General features: G+C 56.8%; 1 protein-coding gene across 13 annotated transcripts in view; it reads left to right on the top strand.

Annotated features, from left to right (window-relative positions):
- Positions 1-14839, top strand: part of SHANK3 (SH3 and multiple ankyrin repeat domains 3) — a 302562-nt gene that overhangs the window by 233355 nt on the left and 54368 nt on the right. For 12 of the 13 annotated variants that reach the window (XM_054083072.1, XM_054083024.1, XM_054083035.1 and 9 more), the window contains 4 exons: positions 1801-1881; positions 5457-5480; positions 8523-8650; positions 10719-10824. In XM_054083072.1, coding sequence (XP_053939047.1) covers positions 1801-1881; positions 5457-5480; positions 8523-8650; positions 10719-10824 — 339 coding nt within the window. The remainder of the gene's footprint in view (positions 1-1800; positions 1882-5456; positions 5481-8522; positions 8651-10718; positions 10825-14839) is intronic. The other variant, XM_054083045.1, reaches the window with a different exon arrangement.

The raw sequence follows: 14839 nt of genomic DNA, 5'->3' as shown, positions 1-14839 counted from the left end.
GAAAGGCTGAGGCTCAGGAATCCGTTCTGGGACCATCACCACTGCCGCTCGCTGCTTCTCCAGGTGCTTCCAGCCCTGCAGCCGCTGAGCAGCTGCCCATCGCTGCCCATTGCTGCCCATGCCCTGAGCCAACGTTGCTGGGCGGCCGCTCTTCCACCACAGGGTGAAGGGACCAGAGCTGAGGCCCCTCTGCGTGATGCAGAGCCCCACATCTCCGAGAAAGCTGGAGAGGAACTCTTCAAAAAGGCTTTCTACCCCTCTATTCCTCTCTTGCGAAACCTCATCTAGAAGATTGGGTCCAGTTCTGGAATCCTCACCAGAAGGAGGAGATGGAGCTGTTGGAAGGGGTCCAGAGGAGGCTCCAAGGATGCTGCGAGGGCTGCAGAACCTCCCGTCCGAGGACAGCTGAGAGAGTTGGGGTTGGGGAGAAGACAAGGCTCCCAGGAGACCTCAGAGCAGCTTCCAGAGCCTGAAGGGGCTCCAGGAGAGCCGGAGAGGGACTGTTCACAAAGGGTTGTGGTGATAGGATGAGGGGCAATGGGGATAAACTGGAGAGGGGCAAAGTTAGACTGGACATGAGGAGGAATTTCTTCACCATGACAGTGGTGAGGCCCTGGAAGAAGTTGCCCATGGAAGCTGTGGCTGCCCCATCCCTGGAGGTGTTCCAGGCCAGGTTGGATGGTTCTTGGAGCCCCTGATCCAGCGGGAGGTGTCCCTGCCCATGGGAGGGGGTTGGAACTGGGTGATCTCTAAGGTCCCTTCCAACCCAAACTATTCTATGATTCTACGATTCTATCTCCCAGCTTGGGGCTCCCCACCTTTCTTGGGGTGGTGGTGGCTTTGTGTGGGACTGGCAGTTTTGGGCTGAATCCGCCCCAGTTGGGGTCTGTGATGCAGGCAGCGCCAGCAAAGCCTGAAGCTCCGGTTGCCATGGCAATGCCTGAGCGTTGAATCCAGCATTGTCAGCCAGCGAGCGCGAGGAGGAGGCAACCCCAAGTGAAGAGGAAGAGCCTTCAACTCGTCCTCGCTCTGGTGGGCTCATGGCATGCCGCGCCTCCGGGGTGCGGGCCAGCCCGGCTAGGGACCCCTTTGGGGCAGCCCCGCATCCCGGCACAGCATCGCTCCATCCCGTGCCGGCCATGCGCCTCCAGCGCCGGACGCGGAGCCGGACGCCGTCAGCGCTTCCTTAGGGCCACCAGGAGCTTCACCCAAGTCGTGGATCCGGCCGAGGCGGCAGAGGAGGGTGGGTGGGCTGTGTTTCGCTGGGGGCTGCGCGCCGCGCCGAGGCGGGAATGAGAGACTGAGATCAGGCTTGCTGGACTTGTTTCTCCCTCCTACCCCTCCACCCATGGCGTGTGCGGAGGGGAAGCAGCCATCAAAGCTGGTTTGCTGAGTCCCACAGGCAGGCAGCCAGCTGCCTCAGACAGATTTAATTTGGGAGAGGCTTTCATAGCCGTATAGCATCTCCGGTAGCGGCGAGGGGGGCAGGCGCAGCCCGGGGAACATGACTTGGACTCTCCTCCGTTGAGGGCTGTGGGAGCCTGGGCAGCGTCCACGTGCCTGCGGGAGCCGAGAGCCCCTCCGTGCCGGGGCCCTGCCCCGTACCCCGGGATTGTGCTACCGAGACCATGAAGAAGTTTGCTTCCACACGCAGCCTCAATAAGATCCTGCAGCAGTGCGACTCCTCATCCCGGGAGTACGAGGAGATCCAGGCTGTGGAGAAGAAGTGGCACCTGCATCTGGCCACTCCTCGTAAGTTCCTGGACAAGAAATGCAAAATGCCGTCTCTCTTCCTTTCAGCTCCGCCGCCTCCCAAGAGAGCTCCCAGCACCACCCTGACACTGCGTTCCAAGTCCATGACGGCCGAGCTGGAAGAGCTGGGTAAGCCGGGAACGGGGTTGGCGCCGTGCATGCGGGGCTGCACGGGGAGCATGCGGGAACGTGGCCGGCAGCGCCCTCGCCCCCAAAAAAAAGACCATTTATCCAGAGGGATGCATGAGTAGAAACGTGAGGTTGAGGTGAGGTGGGCACCTCCTGTGCTGAACTTTCCGTCGCAGTGTGTGTGTGTGGGGTGTGGGGGACTCGGAGCCCCTCTGTGGAGCTGGTGAACCCCATCAGTTCTCCTCTTTCTCAGTCCCGCAAGCGCTGGGTGCTTGCGGAGAGCCTCACAGCCCCGTGGCCCCCCCGTCCTGCTCCTCCCGCGCTCCAAACAGCCCCATATTTTCCTTTCCCTCACCTCCAGGCAGATGCCCCGTGTGCCAGATGAGCTGGCATCTCCTCGGGCTGCCCCCCCTTAGCCAGGCACATGCACACGCTCACACGTTCTGCTGTCACTAGAGCCTACCCACGTTTCCAGATGCTTTGCTCTCCCAGCCTGCATCTCCATGTTTTCCTATATTCTCTTAAAGCCTCTCCACCCCCTCCCCATCCTCGTTTCCCTGTGCTGAAGCCCTTCGGTCTTCTCATCACCTCGTTGAGCCCACACCTTCCTGGTTTCCCCGTAGCGTGATGATCCCATAGGGGTGGTGGTACCCATGGTCCTGTCCTTCTGCGCAGGGCGATTTGCCCATTTTGCCGCGTGTCGTCCCCCGTGGGCTGTGACAGCTGAACCAGGAGCTCCACTTGTGGTGGTGGTGGTGGTGGTGGGGAGGTGGCCCTCGTGGTGTGCCAGGTAGTGGGAGATGTGGAAGGACCCCTCCTCGGGAGGAGCCTTCAAGCAGACACACTCCAACCTTCAGCCCTGGCGTACAGGAGGTTGCTCTGTCCAGAGGGGCTCTTCAGGACTGTCACAGGGATGGAATTGGATGTGCAAGACCCCACCAAGAGCATCGGCAGAGCGAGAGGGAGCAGCTCTCGGCACTGCCTGCTGCCCTGGCTCACGCTTCTGCTGGGTTTTTATTTGTATTTAGATTTTTTTTTGCTGTGCAGAAATGAGGCGACGCTGGCCTGCGTTGTGTCCTGCCAGCGAGGAGACCCACCAGAGAGGCAGGAACCTGGGCAGATCCCCTCCTCCTCTTTTTCAGGGCATTGAAGGAAGATCTGTGACCTTTCTGGCTCTGCTTTGCTCCCTGTCCTACACGCACGTCCAGACTTTACAACCCTGTGAGGTTCATAGAATCATGGAACGGTTTGGGTTGGAAGGGACCTCAAAGCCCATCCAGTTCCACCCCTTGAGATGGTCAGGGACACCTCCCACTGGATCAGGTTGCTCCAAGCCCCATCCAACCTAGGTCTTTATTTCATGGACCTCAAGGGTGCAGGCTCACCTCCACAGACTTGAAGGCTCAAATCTCAGCTTTTCAGGGTTTGCATCTCCTGGTTGGTGGCCACTGGGATTCATTTTACGCTGAGCCCTGCCTTGATTTGCATGGAATCATGGAACGGGTTGTGTTGGAAGGGACCTCCAAGCCCATCCCGTTCCACCCCCTGCCATGGGCAGGGACACCTCCCACTGGATCAGGGGCTCCAAGAACCATCCAACCTGGCCTGGAACATCCCCAAGGATGGGGCAGCCACAACTTTCCCGGGCAATCTGTTCCAGGGCCTCCCCACCCTCACAGGAGAATATTTCTTCCTAAGATCTCATCTCAATCTCCCATCTTGCAGCTTAAAAACATTCCCCTCATCCCATCCCTGACCTCCCTGATCAAGAGCCCCTCTCCAGCTTTAGTGGAGCCCCTTTCCATACTGGAAGCTGCTCTAGGGTCTCCCCGGAGCCTTCTCCTGTTTGAACAACCTCTCCCTGGAGCCTTCTCCCGGTTGAACAACCCCAACTCTCACCCAAGCCTATTCCCTACCTCTCTATTCCTTGAGGGGTTTAAAAGACCGGGAGATGCACTTCTCAGAGCTGTGGTTTAGTCGTGGATGGGTACAGTTGGACTCAATGATCTCCAAGGTCTTACCCAACCGAGGATTCTATGATTCCGGACCTTCATTACGGAACTTGAAGGCGCCGTGTTTCCCAGTAGCCATTAGGAGAGGACTCACAACATCCCATTTCTACCAGATTTTGTTATTCCCTTTGCACAAATCCTGCACAGACCGCCAGGTTTCTATTCTCACTTGGCGTTGCTGGTCCTGAGAGCAGTTCCATGCTGGTGTCCCGCGTGCCGGTAGCGTTGCCTCTGTGAGAACCCCCTTCCTCAGAGGCATGTGCCCACCTTTGAGGACCACCGTAGACAAGTCAACGTCTGGTGCGAGCCTTAGGGGTGCTTTGGCAGAGGGCTGAGCACCCCAGCCGCGACGTTTGGCTTTGCGAGTGCCAAGTGGGGTTGGTGGACATGGCCATGGAAGGACCCGCAGCGGAGTGAGGGAAGGCATGGGTTTTGGCAAGCGGAGCTGCTGGGCTCGAGGGGGTGGGAGCGAGCGCAGGGAAGGGAAGTCATGAAAAGCAGAGGAATAGCTGCCAGGGAATGTATTAAAGATGAATCCTCCAGGTCTCCCTGAGGATTTGGCATCTACACGCTGCCTTTCTTCTACCTGGAGAGAGACGGGGAGCGACAGCTACCCTTATCTCCTGGGAGAGGGGTTTGCAGACAGCGACTGGTCTTAATCTAGATCGTTTTGATGGAGATCATAGTGGTTAAGTTCCTTCTTCATGCCCTGTGGATCAGGGACTGTGCTGGAGCCGGTCCACCACCAGCGAGCACAGCCCAGGGAAGGCGGAGGATCATTCCTCCCCACGGAACTGTCTTCTGGTGGTTGATCCTCCAGCTTTTTGTGCGATTGGGGGGAGTTTGGGGCGGGTCAGCATCCCTTCACATCAGCAGCGAGCAAGGGGAGAGCCCAGTTTCCTTTTCTGGTCTCCTTTTCCGAGGAGATGGTGGTGTGAGAGGGACGTTTCTACTTGCAAGCTTCTTAAAGGGAGCTTTCTCTGATGGTCCCACCCATTTCTCCTCCATGCTGGGCCCTATCCTGCATCTCGCAGAGCATCCCATGCGCACGTAACCATACCTTCACGTTTTCTTGCTGCACGTTGTGCCGCTTCCTTTAGAAAAGCGAATTCCCAGCAAACCACTCCTCGCATTTACTGGATGTGGAGGAAAAAAAGCAGCCGTGGGAGCCGCTGCCGTGCCTCCCCAGGAAGGGATGAAAAGCGTTCGGAAGAGTTTCTCAGGCGTTAAAATTCTATCCAGACCTCCTCCTGCTCCTTCTGACATTGCCCCTGCCTTCTGCTTCCCTGGTTGGGGAGAAGAGGAGGAGGATTGGTCCCAGTGGAAAGCTCGGTCCATCTGGGTCCCTGCTTGCCCACGGGGGTCGGGATGGATGCTGAGCTTCCTTCATCTGCTCGAGCCTTCATCTGGAGACCCACCCGGGGCACGATCCTGCCAGCATGCCGGGAGGCAGGAGAGCGTACGGGGAGGAAGGCACGGCAGGCAGGCAGCGAGGCTGGAGCTGGGAATGAAAGCAGGAACTGTGCATGCCATTCATGTTGTCTTTTGTTTCTTGATTCCAAGCCTCCATGCGGAGAAGAAAAGGGGGTGAGTGAAAACCACACGTCCTGGGGCTCCTCCCTTCCCCCCATCGGCCGGCACCCAGGCCACCCACACAGGCTCATCCTAAAGGGAAACGGAGCTGTGAGGGTTGTCCTCCCACCCAGCACTTCCACCACGCGGAACGGCCACGGTTGTGGGCGGAATGCCCGTTAGCCGGCTACATCCCGTGAATCTCCAGGTCTGGCCTCCTCGGGTGATGGAGTTGCTTTTTTCTTTGCTCCTCTGCTTCTGTCCCGCTGCTCCCGTGCTGAGGAAGCACATGAGGACATGCAGGGTTTGGTAGCAACTCCTAGGACATTCCCAAGTTAGGTGGGAAAGAGCTAGTTTGGCTATTAATTGTCCCACCTCCAGGAGGAGAAGGTCACCTTCCATGAAGGCTAAATTCGTGGAGCCCAGGTTGGTTGCAGTAGGGCTCCATGCGTTGTGGTTGCACTGCAGTGTCCGTGTGGACGTTGCACGAGGGATACAACCAAACCAGGAGGTTCTTCCCAGGCTGGAGAGCCAGTAATGGACTATCCTGAATGGACCAAGAAGGCTCATCCCATGCCACCACACAGCTCTGTGTTTCTCCAGCACAGGCACAGGGTAGAGGGAGGGAGCCTGAAGATCCAGACCCAGTTCTTCATCTTTCAGAAGCAAACCCCTCTGTCCTGTTAATGTGAAGCTGCTGAGCTGTTTCCCACAGAACAGGAAACGTGAGGACCTCCCCTTCCACCGTAATGGTGGTGACGTAGGGAAGAAGCTGAGCAGGGTGTACGAGTGGGAGGTCTCTGAGGGAACTGAGCAGATCTGTCGGAACCCAGAGGTGGAGGCAATGCAGAGGTCCCATGGGTCAGAGTGATCGCCTGGAGGTCACCAGGGATGTCCTGGTGTTGAAGATGGCCATCTCCAAGTGTGTGATGGAGAACCCTTGGCACTTTGGACGGCCAAAGCCATCGGGGTACACACATTCCTGGGGGTCCCTCTTTTCAGGACAGCTCTGGCATCACCTCATCTCCTGCTGGGACAGGCAGGATCCACTCCAGGGTGTTCCTCTGTCCCTTGCAAAGTCCTGGTAGATACAAAGAGTTAGTGACGATGTGTCTCCTTGCTCTCACGGCATTAAGAGAGAAGAACGAAGCTGGAAGTGAGACAGGTGGAGAAGGTTGAGCATCGCTGTTACTCCTCTCACAGCACCAGGGTCTCCCCAGGGCTGCCCAGAGCAGCTTCCAGAGACACCCAGAAGTCAGGTTTCCAGCATGTGGTCTTTAGAATCAGCCCATGGGCCATCCCTTCCAGAGTGTTGGCCATCAGAAGTCCACGTGGTTGCTCAGCAGTATTTGGCTGCAAGGGATGAGCCAGGTTCCTTCTGAGCAGCCTGGACCACCCTTCTCCTCGTGCGCCAAGCACAGCGTGCGAGCAGTGAGGAAGAGGAACCATGAAGTCCTCCAGAGATGAGGGTTTTCAGCTACTGGAGGTGTTGTGCTGAGGAAGTTGAGAAGCTGGACTGAGATGTTTCCTTGGAGCAGGTGGAGGTCTTTAGTCTCAGGGCCTCGGTAGGTAGCTGCTGGCCTCAGAGGGCACCTAAGTCACCTTGGCAAAGACCACTTAGGTGGCTGTGTTGGTGTAGGGCTTGGTCCTCCACAGACTGGGCTTCTGGCAGCCTGGGGAAGAGCTGAACCCAACCCATGAGTCCTATCAGCCCTCAACGGTGGGGTTTCTAGCAGTAACTCCTGGGCAGAGCTCTCCAGGTCACTTGGATTGTGAGGATCAGCAGTTCTCACACCGCAGTGGTGACATTTCACAGTCCCACGTTCAAGAGCCAAGGTGGAAGGAGCCCAGATGTTTCCAAGCCTCACCTGGAGTTAGGCAATGCTTGTCACACCTACAGGATGAACGCCACACGTGTTCTCCCCTCTCCCTGGGCAATCTACTGGAACAGCCGGTGGGTTGGGCCATGGAAGGAAAGTCATCCAGTCTTGCTGAAAGCCAAGGTAGACCCATCAGCTCCAACCCAAGCCCATGTCAGCATATGTCCTTGCTCCAGGGCCAGCTGACACCATTCATGAGATGGAGCCAGCAGAACCAACCCTTCCCAATCCAAGGAGCTGTTGGAGCAGGGGGCAACCATGCCTGAACAGATCCTACTGGGGCTGAGCACCAGCCTAGCTGCCTTCATTAGGGACCTGACCATCCCCACTGCCCCGAGCACCTTCAACCATGCTTCCAGCCCCTCAGGCAGGATGTAGGGATGAGGCAGGATGGGCTCTGGTGAGGTGGACCAGGGATGGGTGTAGCCCAGAGATCTGCCCGCAGGTCGCAACGAGGCAGAGCTGTGGTTGAGGCAAGGAGTCGGCGTGTGGGCAGGCCCGTGGTGGCATGGCCGTGGTGGCTCTGCAGATGATGCTGCTGCACCCCTGGAGCTCTCAGGGTACACGAGGGTCTGGTTACTCCCATCAGACAGGAGTCCACACAAGGAGGGAACAAACACTGGAGTGATGTTGGTTGTGCTGGAGCCGTGCTGAGTCCCATGGACTTCAGCATCACTTGAGGTCCTTGTAGCACTCAGGTTCTTCTTGCCTGCCGGTGCCCACACCCCACGTTGCCTGTTGAGGGGGGACTCAGCCTCATCCTGAAAATCAAAACCACATCTGGGTGAGCAGTTGCTCTTTGATCATAAGGATTGAGGTGTCCTCAAAGCGTGGCCCAACTGGGAGGGTTCCCCACCTCAGGAGCAGAACTTGGAGCTCAGGGTGCCTGGTCAGGAGGCACCGGCTGTTTCCAGGGTGGGAGAGCAGCACAGCAAGGTGCCGTTGGACCAGTTGAGCCAGGCCGGTACCTGGTTGTGCCTCGTGGTGGGTGGGCATCTCCAAAAAACCATCTCCAAACTCTTCATTATCCGCTGGCTGGGGAGGAGACGACTGAGCAGCCGGGGAACCGCTCTCCCTCTGGAGCTGTTGGTTCTTCTGCTTAGTCTCACGGCAGGGGAGCCGCCTCGGTACCAGCCGCCCTTCCTAACCCGTTTGCTTTTTCTCTTTGGGTTTTCAGAGAAGCTGGATGAGATTTTGGCAGCAGCTGAGCCGGCGCTGAGAGCGGACATCGTGGAAGCGGATTCGAGGGCAGCCACTGTGAAGCAGCGACCCACAAGCCGGCGCATCACGCCAGCAGAGATCAGTGTGAGAGCAGAGGGCTGGTGGTGGGAGAGGGAAGGGCGCCGGGTTGCCCAAAGAGGTGGTAGATGCCCCATCCCTGGAAAATTCAAGGTCAGGTTGGATGGGGCTCTGAGCAACCTGAACCGGTGGAAGATGTCCTTGCTTACTGCAATGAGTGGATGACCTTCATGGCCCCTTCCAACCCAAACCTTCTATGAGGTGCTGAGCCCGGATATTTGTGCTGGAGAGAGGGTTTCCCAAAGGGAGTGGATGGAGGAAGTCCTGGTGGGAGATGGAGATGCAGAACAGGGGTAGGGGAGCTCCCCCGGGGCTGTTGGCCACTCGCCCACTGGTATGGGATTGCCCCGGGGAGGAGGTAAGAGCAGATCCGAAGGAGTGTGGAAAGTGATCTGGAGAGCTTAGGCTGGCTGGAGTTCTCTGGACGTGAAGCTGGAAATGAGGAGGAATCGAAGAGAAAAATGCCGTCTCCGAGGGGAAGCCTGGATGGAGTAGGAGTGGGGCTGCCAGCTCGAGGCTGTCTGGATTGGGGAAGCGCTGCAGGCGGTGGGAGGCAGATTCTGGAGCAGGAGGGAAAATGGGACAGGCTGCTGCGGAGCCGAGAGTGGCCTGAGAGAAGGCTTCCCACGGGAGGAAGGCTCCTGCCGGAATCAGCATCGCTCTGCCACCTCCCCGGGAAAAAAGCAGGAAGGGCAGAGGGAGCGGGGAGCAGGAAGGGATGGGGGAGCAGGAAGGGATGAGGGGAGAAGGAAGGGATGGGGGAGCAGGAAGGGATGGGGGAGCAGGAAAGGATGGGGAGAGCAGGAAGGGATGGGGGAGCAGGAAGAGATGGGGGAGAAGGCAGGGATGAGAGGAGCAGGATGGGATGGGGGGAACAGGCAGAGATGGGGGAGCAGGAAGGGATGGGGAAGAAAGCAGGGATGGAGGAGAAGTCAGGGATGGGGGAGCAGGAAGGGATGAGGGCAACAGGATGGGATGGGGGAGCAGGCAAGGATAGGGGAGCAGGATGGGGTGGGGGGAACAGGCAGGGATGGGGAGCAGGAAGGGATGGGAGAGCAGGATGGGATGGGGGGAACAGACAGGGGTGGGGGAGCAGGAAGGGATGGGGGAAGAAGGAAGGAATAAGGGGAGAAGGAAGGGATGGAGGAGCAGGAAGGGATGGGGGAGCAGGAAGGGATGGGGGGAACAGGCAGAGATGGGGGGAGCAGACAGGGATGGGGGGACAGGCAGAGATGGGGGGAGCAGACAGGGATGGGGGAGCAGGAAGGGATGGGGGGAACAGGAAGGGATGGGGGGAGAAGGAAGGGATGGGGGGAACAGGATGGGATGGGGGGAACAGGAAGGGATGGGAACAGGCAGGGATGGGGGAGAAAGCAGGGATGGGGGGGAGGCAGGGATGGAGGGAGCAGGAAGGGATGGGGGAGCAGGAAGGAATGAGAGGAGCAGGAAGGGATGGGGGGAACAGGCAGGGATGGGGGAACAGACAGGGGTGGGGGAGCAGGAAGGGATGGGGGAGCAGGAAGGGATGGGGGAGCAGGATGGGATGGGGGAACAGGCAGGGATGGGGAGCAGGAAGGGATGGGGGAGCAGGAAGGGATGGGGTAGCAGGAAGGGATGGGGGAGAAGGCAGGGTTGGGGGGAACAGGAAGGGATGGGGGGAGCTGGATGGAATGGGGGGAGCAGGAAGGTATGAGGGAGCAGGCAGGGAGCAGGCAGAGAGGCAGCAGTAAACAGAGAGGGAAGAGAGAGGGAGGTTTAACCCTTCAAGGGGCAGCAGCCCGGCTTCCGCAGCCAGGCAGGATCGGGCAGCAGGACACGGGGACTGTTGCAGGCAGTGGTGCAGAATGGGCTCATCCATGTCCCCAGGGAAGTCTCCCGGTGGAGCTGAGGCTGTCCCGGCTGCAGACACGGCTGTCAGGGCCAGGCTCGGGCACACAGGCTGCTCTAGGGTAGAATTCCCAGCTTCCCCCTCCAGCAGAAGCATCCCGTGGACTGAGATGAAGTGTTGGGTCCTTCTCAGTTGAGTCTCCCTGATGTCCAGCATGGAAATCTCCCTTTTTTTTTTCTCTTCCAGTCACTCTTTGAGCGCCAGGGTATGGCAGCACACTCGGGGGTCCTCGCGGGAGCTGAGAAGCCCCACGTTTCGCTGCGCAAAGGAATTCCACGGACAAAATCTGTAGGTAAGGCAAACCGGAGACGCGCGCGGGGAGAAATCCCTTCCTAGAGAAGAAAGGTTGTCCTCGTTGAACGTTTGTGCCCACACAGGAAAGACTCAGCCCTCTCTCCTGGCTTCTAACTCAAGTGCTTGGAAGAGGGGGTGTTGGGGTTTCTGCTTTGAAGGTTGCGCGTGTCTTGAGGAACCTGTTGTGATGCTGATGCTGGTCTTGCTCTGAGTAGAGGGTTGGGCTGGAGGCATGGGGTTGCTTTATCCTGCCAGGAATCGGGGTGTTTCTCCCACCTGCCAAGCTGGTGGGTGACCTTCTGTCGGCCCATGTAGCGGCTGGGCTGAACGCGTTGGGGTTGAGCGTAAAGTCATGAGGTCTTAGGGGCTGAGATGATGGATCAGGTACCGACTGAATGGTCCTCTAAGGAAAAACAGGACAGGATGTGGAACAGGCACTCGTCTGTGAGCTATGTGGACGTTCAAGGCCAGGATGGATGGAGCCTTGGGCAGCCTGATCTACTGAGATGTCCCTGCCCATGGCAGGGGAGTTGGAACTGGATGATCTTTAAGGTCCCTTCCGACCCAAACTATTCTATGATTATCTTTAGACCCTGACCCAAAATGTTTACGGTGCAAGTAACCCCAAAAATGTGCTAGAGGAGGGAGATGGGAGGACGAAATGGAGCGTGGAAGGGTTTGTGGCACAACGGCAAGATGAGGGTCGCGTTTTCTTTTGGGGTTCTTTGCCTTGGTGGGTTTCATCCTGGTGGTAACGGTGTTAGCGAGGTCTGAGGGTTGGGGAAGGTGCGTGGTCGCTTCCGTGAAGAAGCTGAGGAGCAGGAGAAAAGGGACTGAGAGGAAGGCAATGGGTGGTGGGTGGTGTTGCAAGTGGCTCCCAGGGCCGTGGTGGAGTCTCCATCCCTGGAGGGGTTCAAAAACCATGTAGACATGGTGCTTCAGGACGTGGTTTAGTAGGCACAGTGGAGTTGTGTTGATGGTTGGACTTGATGATCTAAGAGGTCTTTTCCAACCTTAATGATTAAGTGCTGATTTTAAGTAATCCCAAGGCACCACTTGCTCCGGGAGTCACTGAAAAGAGATCATTTCTGACAACGTAGTGAAGAAGACACAAAGGTCAATTTGTAGTCGTCGTTGTGCAGCAAAAACCCCCTTTGACAGAGGATTAGAGCTCTTCAGAGTGAATGCTACTGCGTATTTGTGAGGAAACATCATCTGGTTTCTTGCAGAGACCTCATGTCTCTGCAGACTGACTCAATGGACGAGTTTACTCGAGAAGGAAACCCTCAGTGCTCTCCAGCCTTTCAACTACCACATCATCTGTTTCACAAATAAAGTCCCTACCGGCTAAGCTTGGGGCTAAGATTTGGCATAAAAACAGAAGAGGTGACAAATACAGATGATTTGGTGGTTCAGATTGGACAATGGGAGAAGATTCTTCATTGAGAGGGTTATCGGTCTCTGGAAGAGGATCTCCAGGGATGTGGTCACGTCGCCAAGCTTGCCGGAGTTGAAGGAGCATCTGGAGCCTTTGGTCTTACGGAGTTCTAGGTGGTTGTGTGAGGAGCAGGGAGTTGGACTCAATGATCCTTGCAGGTCTCTTCCAACTTGAGGTATTCTGATGGTGACACCAAAACTGATTGGATGTTTAACAGACAAGATAAGTAGAGAGAAAGTAAATTCTGCTTCAGGCTACAGCGGAGAGTGGCACAATCCCAGCAAGGGTGTAGAAATGAGTTGAAAAAGTCAAAGAATTATTAGAGTTGGAAAAGACCTCTAAGCTCATCCAGTCCAACTATCAGCCCAACTCCACCATGCCGACTAAACCATGTTCCAGAAGTCCCACAGTCACATGGTGTTTGAAATCCTCCAGGGATGGATCCGGCAACATGTGCGCTCGCAGCCCAGAAGGACAACTGTATCTGGGGCTGCATCCAGAGCAGCGTGGCCAGCAGGGAGGGAGGGGATTCTGCCCCTCTGCTCCGCTCTGCGGAGACATCATCTGGAGGGTTGGGGCAGGGCTGGAATCCCCAACAGAAGCAGGAGATGGAGCTGTTGGAACGGGTCCAGAGGAGGCTCCAAGGATGCTGCGAGGGCTGCAGAACCTCCCGTCCGAGGACAGCTGAGAGAGTTGGGGTTGGGGAGAAGAGAAGGCTCCCAGGAGACCTCAGAGCAGCTTCCAGTGCCTGAAGGGGCTCCAGGAGAGCCGGAGAGGGGCTGTTCCCAAAGGGATGGAATGACAGGAAGAGGGGGAACGGGGATAAACTGGAGAGGGGCAGAGTTAGACTGGACACGAGGAGGAATTTTTCACAATGAGAGTGGTGAGGCCCTGGAGCAGGTTGCCCATGGAAGTTGTGGCTGCCCCATCCCTGGAGGTGTCCAAGGCCAGGTTGGATGGGGCTTTGGGCAGCCTGATCCTGGTCCTCAGCACAGGAAGGAGGTGGAACTGTTGGAATGAGTCCAGAGGAGGCCACGGAGGTGATGCGAGGGCTGGAGCACCTCCCATCCGAGGACAGGCTGAGAGAGTTGGGGTTATTCAGCCTGGAGAAGAAAAGGCTCCAAGAAGACCTTATAGCGACCTTCCAGTATGGGAAGGGGCTACAAGAAAGCTGGACAGGAACTTTTTTGCAAGGGCCTGGAGTGATAGGACAAGGAGGAATGGCTTTAAATTGGAAGGGGGAAGATAGACACCAGTCATTAGGAAGAAGTTCTTCCCAGTGAGGGTGGTGAGACACAGACTGGGGTTGCCCAGAGAAGTCGAGGATGCCCTATCACCCACAGGAGTCGGTGTTTAGCGACTGCGTGGTTGCATCCTTACACACCGTGTTGGGAGATCTTCAGGCAGCTCCTGTACCTCCACAGAGCTGTGCTGGAGCCTGGGCTAAAGCGGGTGAGGAGATGTGGTGTTGGAAGCCAGTGTCATCGTTGGTTAGTTGTTCATGCGTTGTGATATTGTCGGTGTAGATGGTTGAAAGGAAGCCGAGCTGGCGACCGCAGTGCATCAGGATCCACAGCACCGACCGACAGACTCACTGCAGCAGAATGATTTTCTCATGGCGGAACCAATGATCAGTAGAGCGTGTAGGATGGGGTTCATTCATGCAGGATGGGATTGGCCTGAGAAGTCATGGCTGACCCATCCCTAGAGGTGTTGAAGGCCACGCTGGATGGGGCTTGGAGCAACCTAATCCAGTGGGAGATGTCCCTGCCCATGGCAGGAGCTTGGATGGGCTTTGCGGTCTCTTCCAACCCAAACCATTCCATGATTCTATGGTCTCATCCAGCCGTAAACATTAACAACGTGGAGATCTCCCTCCAGGTGAGGTGCCCAGGAACCCTGTGGTGACCAGAGGACAACAAGCACTTTTAATATGATTTATCTCACGTCTTGATCTTAAAGGTGAATCCTGCGCAGGTGTAAGGGGCATCTGGTGGCCGTGGAGCTGTACGGCTGCCCCGCGCGCCGTGACCAAGGATATGGTTTAGTAGTGGATAGGTACGGTTGGACTTCATGATCTCAAAGGTCTTTTCCAACCAAACGATTCTATGGTTCTAAACCGCATCTTTATTTTCCAAACTGTACCCTTGGTCTTTATGCGTGATAATGTTTGTGGAAGTGCTTCTAAGCAGAAGTCACTCAAGGTTCAATTAAGCCTCAGGCAGCTGGAAATCGTATTAAAGGGTATCTACTGTGTAAAATAGCGTCTTAACCCAGGAACAGATCACAAATTGGAGGAGCATTCATTAACTGCGGAATCCTTGCCCTTAAGGAGCTCCTTTTCGCTTGTGAAAGCAGAGTCAGTGGTTCAGGAAGTCCCTCTGAAGCTGCGCCTCGTGGTGGGATGCTCCCTGTGCGGGTTTGTCCTCAAGGATCATAGAATCATAGATGGTTTGGGTTGGAAGGGACCTCAAAGCTCATCCAGTTCCAACCCCCTGCCATGGGCAGGGACACCTCCCGCTGGATCAGGGGCTCCAAACCCCATCCAACCTGGCCTTGAAAACCTTCATGGATG

Source organism: Cuculus canorus, chromosome 1, assembly GCF_017976375.1.
Source record: "Cuculus canorus isolate bCucCan1 chromosome 1, bCucCan1.pri, whole genome shotgun sequence".
NCBI lineage: Eukaryota > Metazoa > Chordata > Aves > Cuculiformes > Cuculidae > Cuculus > Cuculus canorus.
The sequence above is the reverse complement of the archived record's forward strand: the minus strand, read 5'-3'. Positions and strand labels throughout refer to the sequence as shown.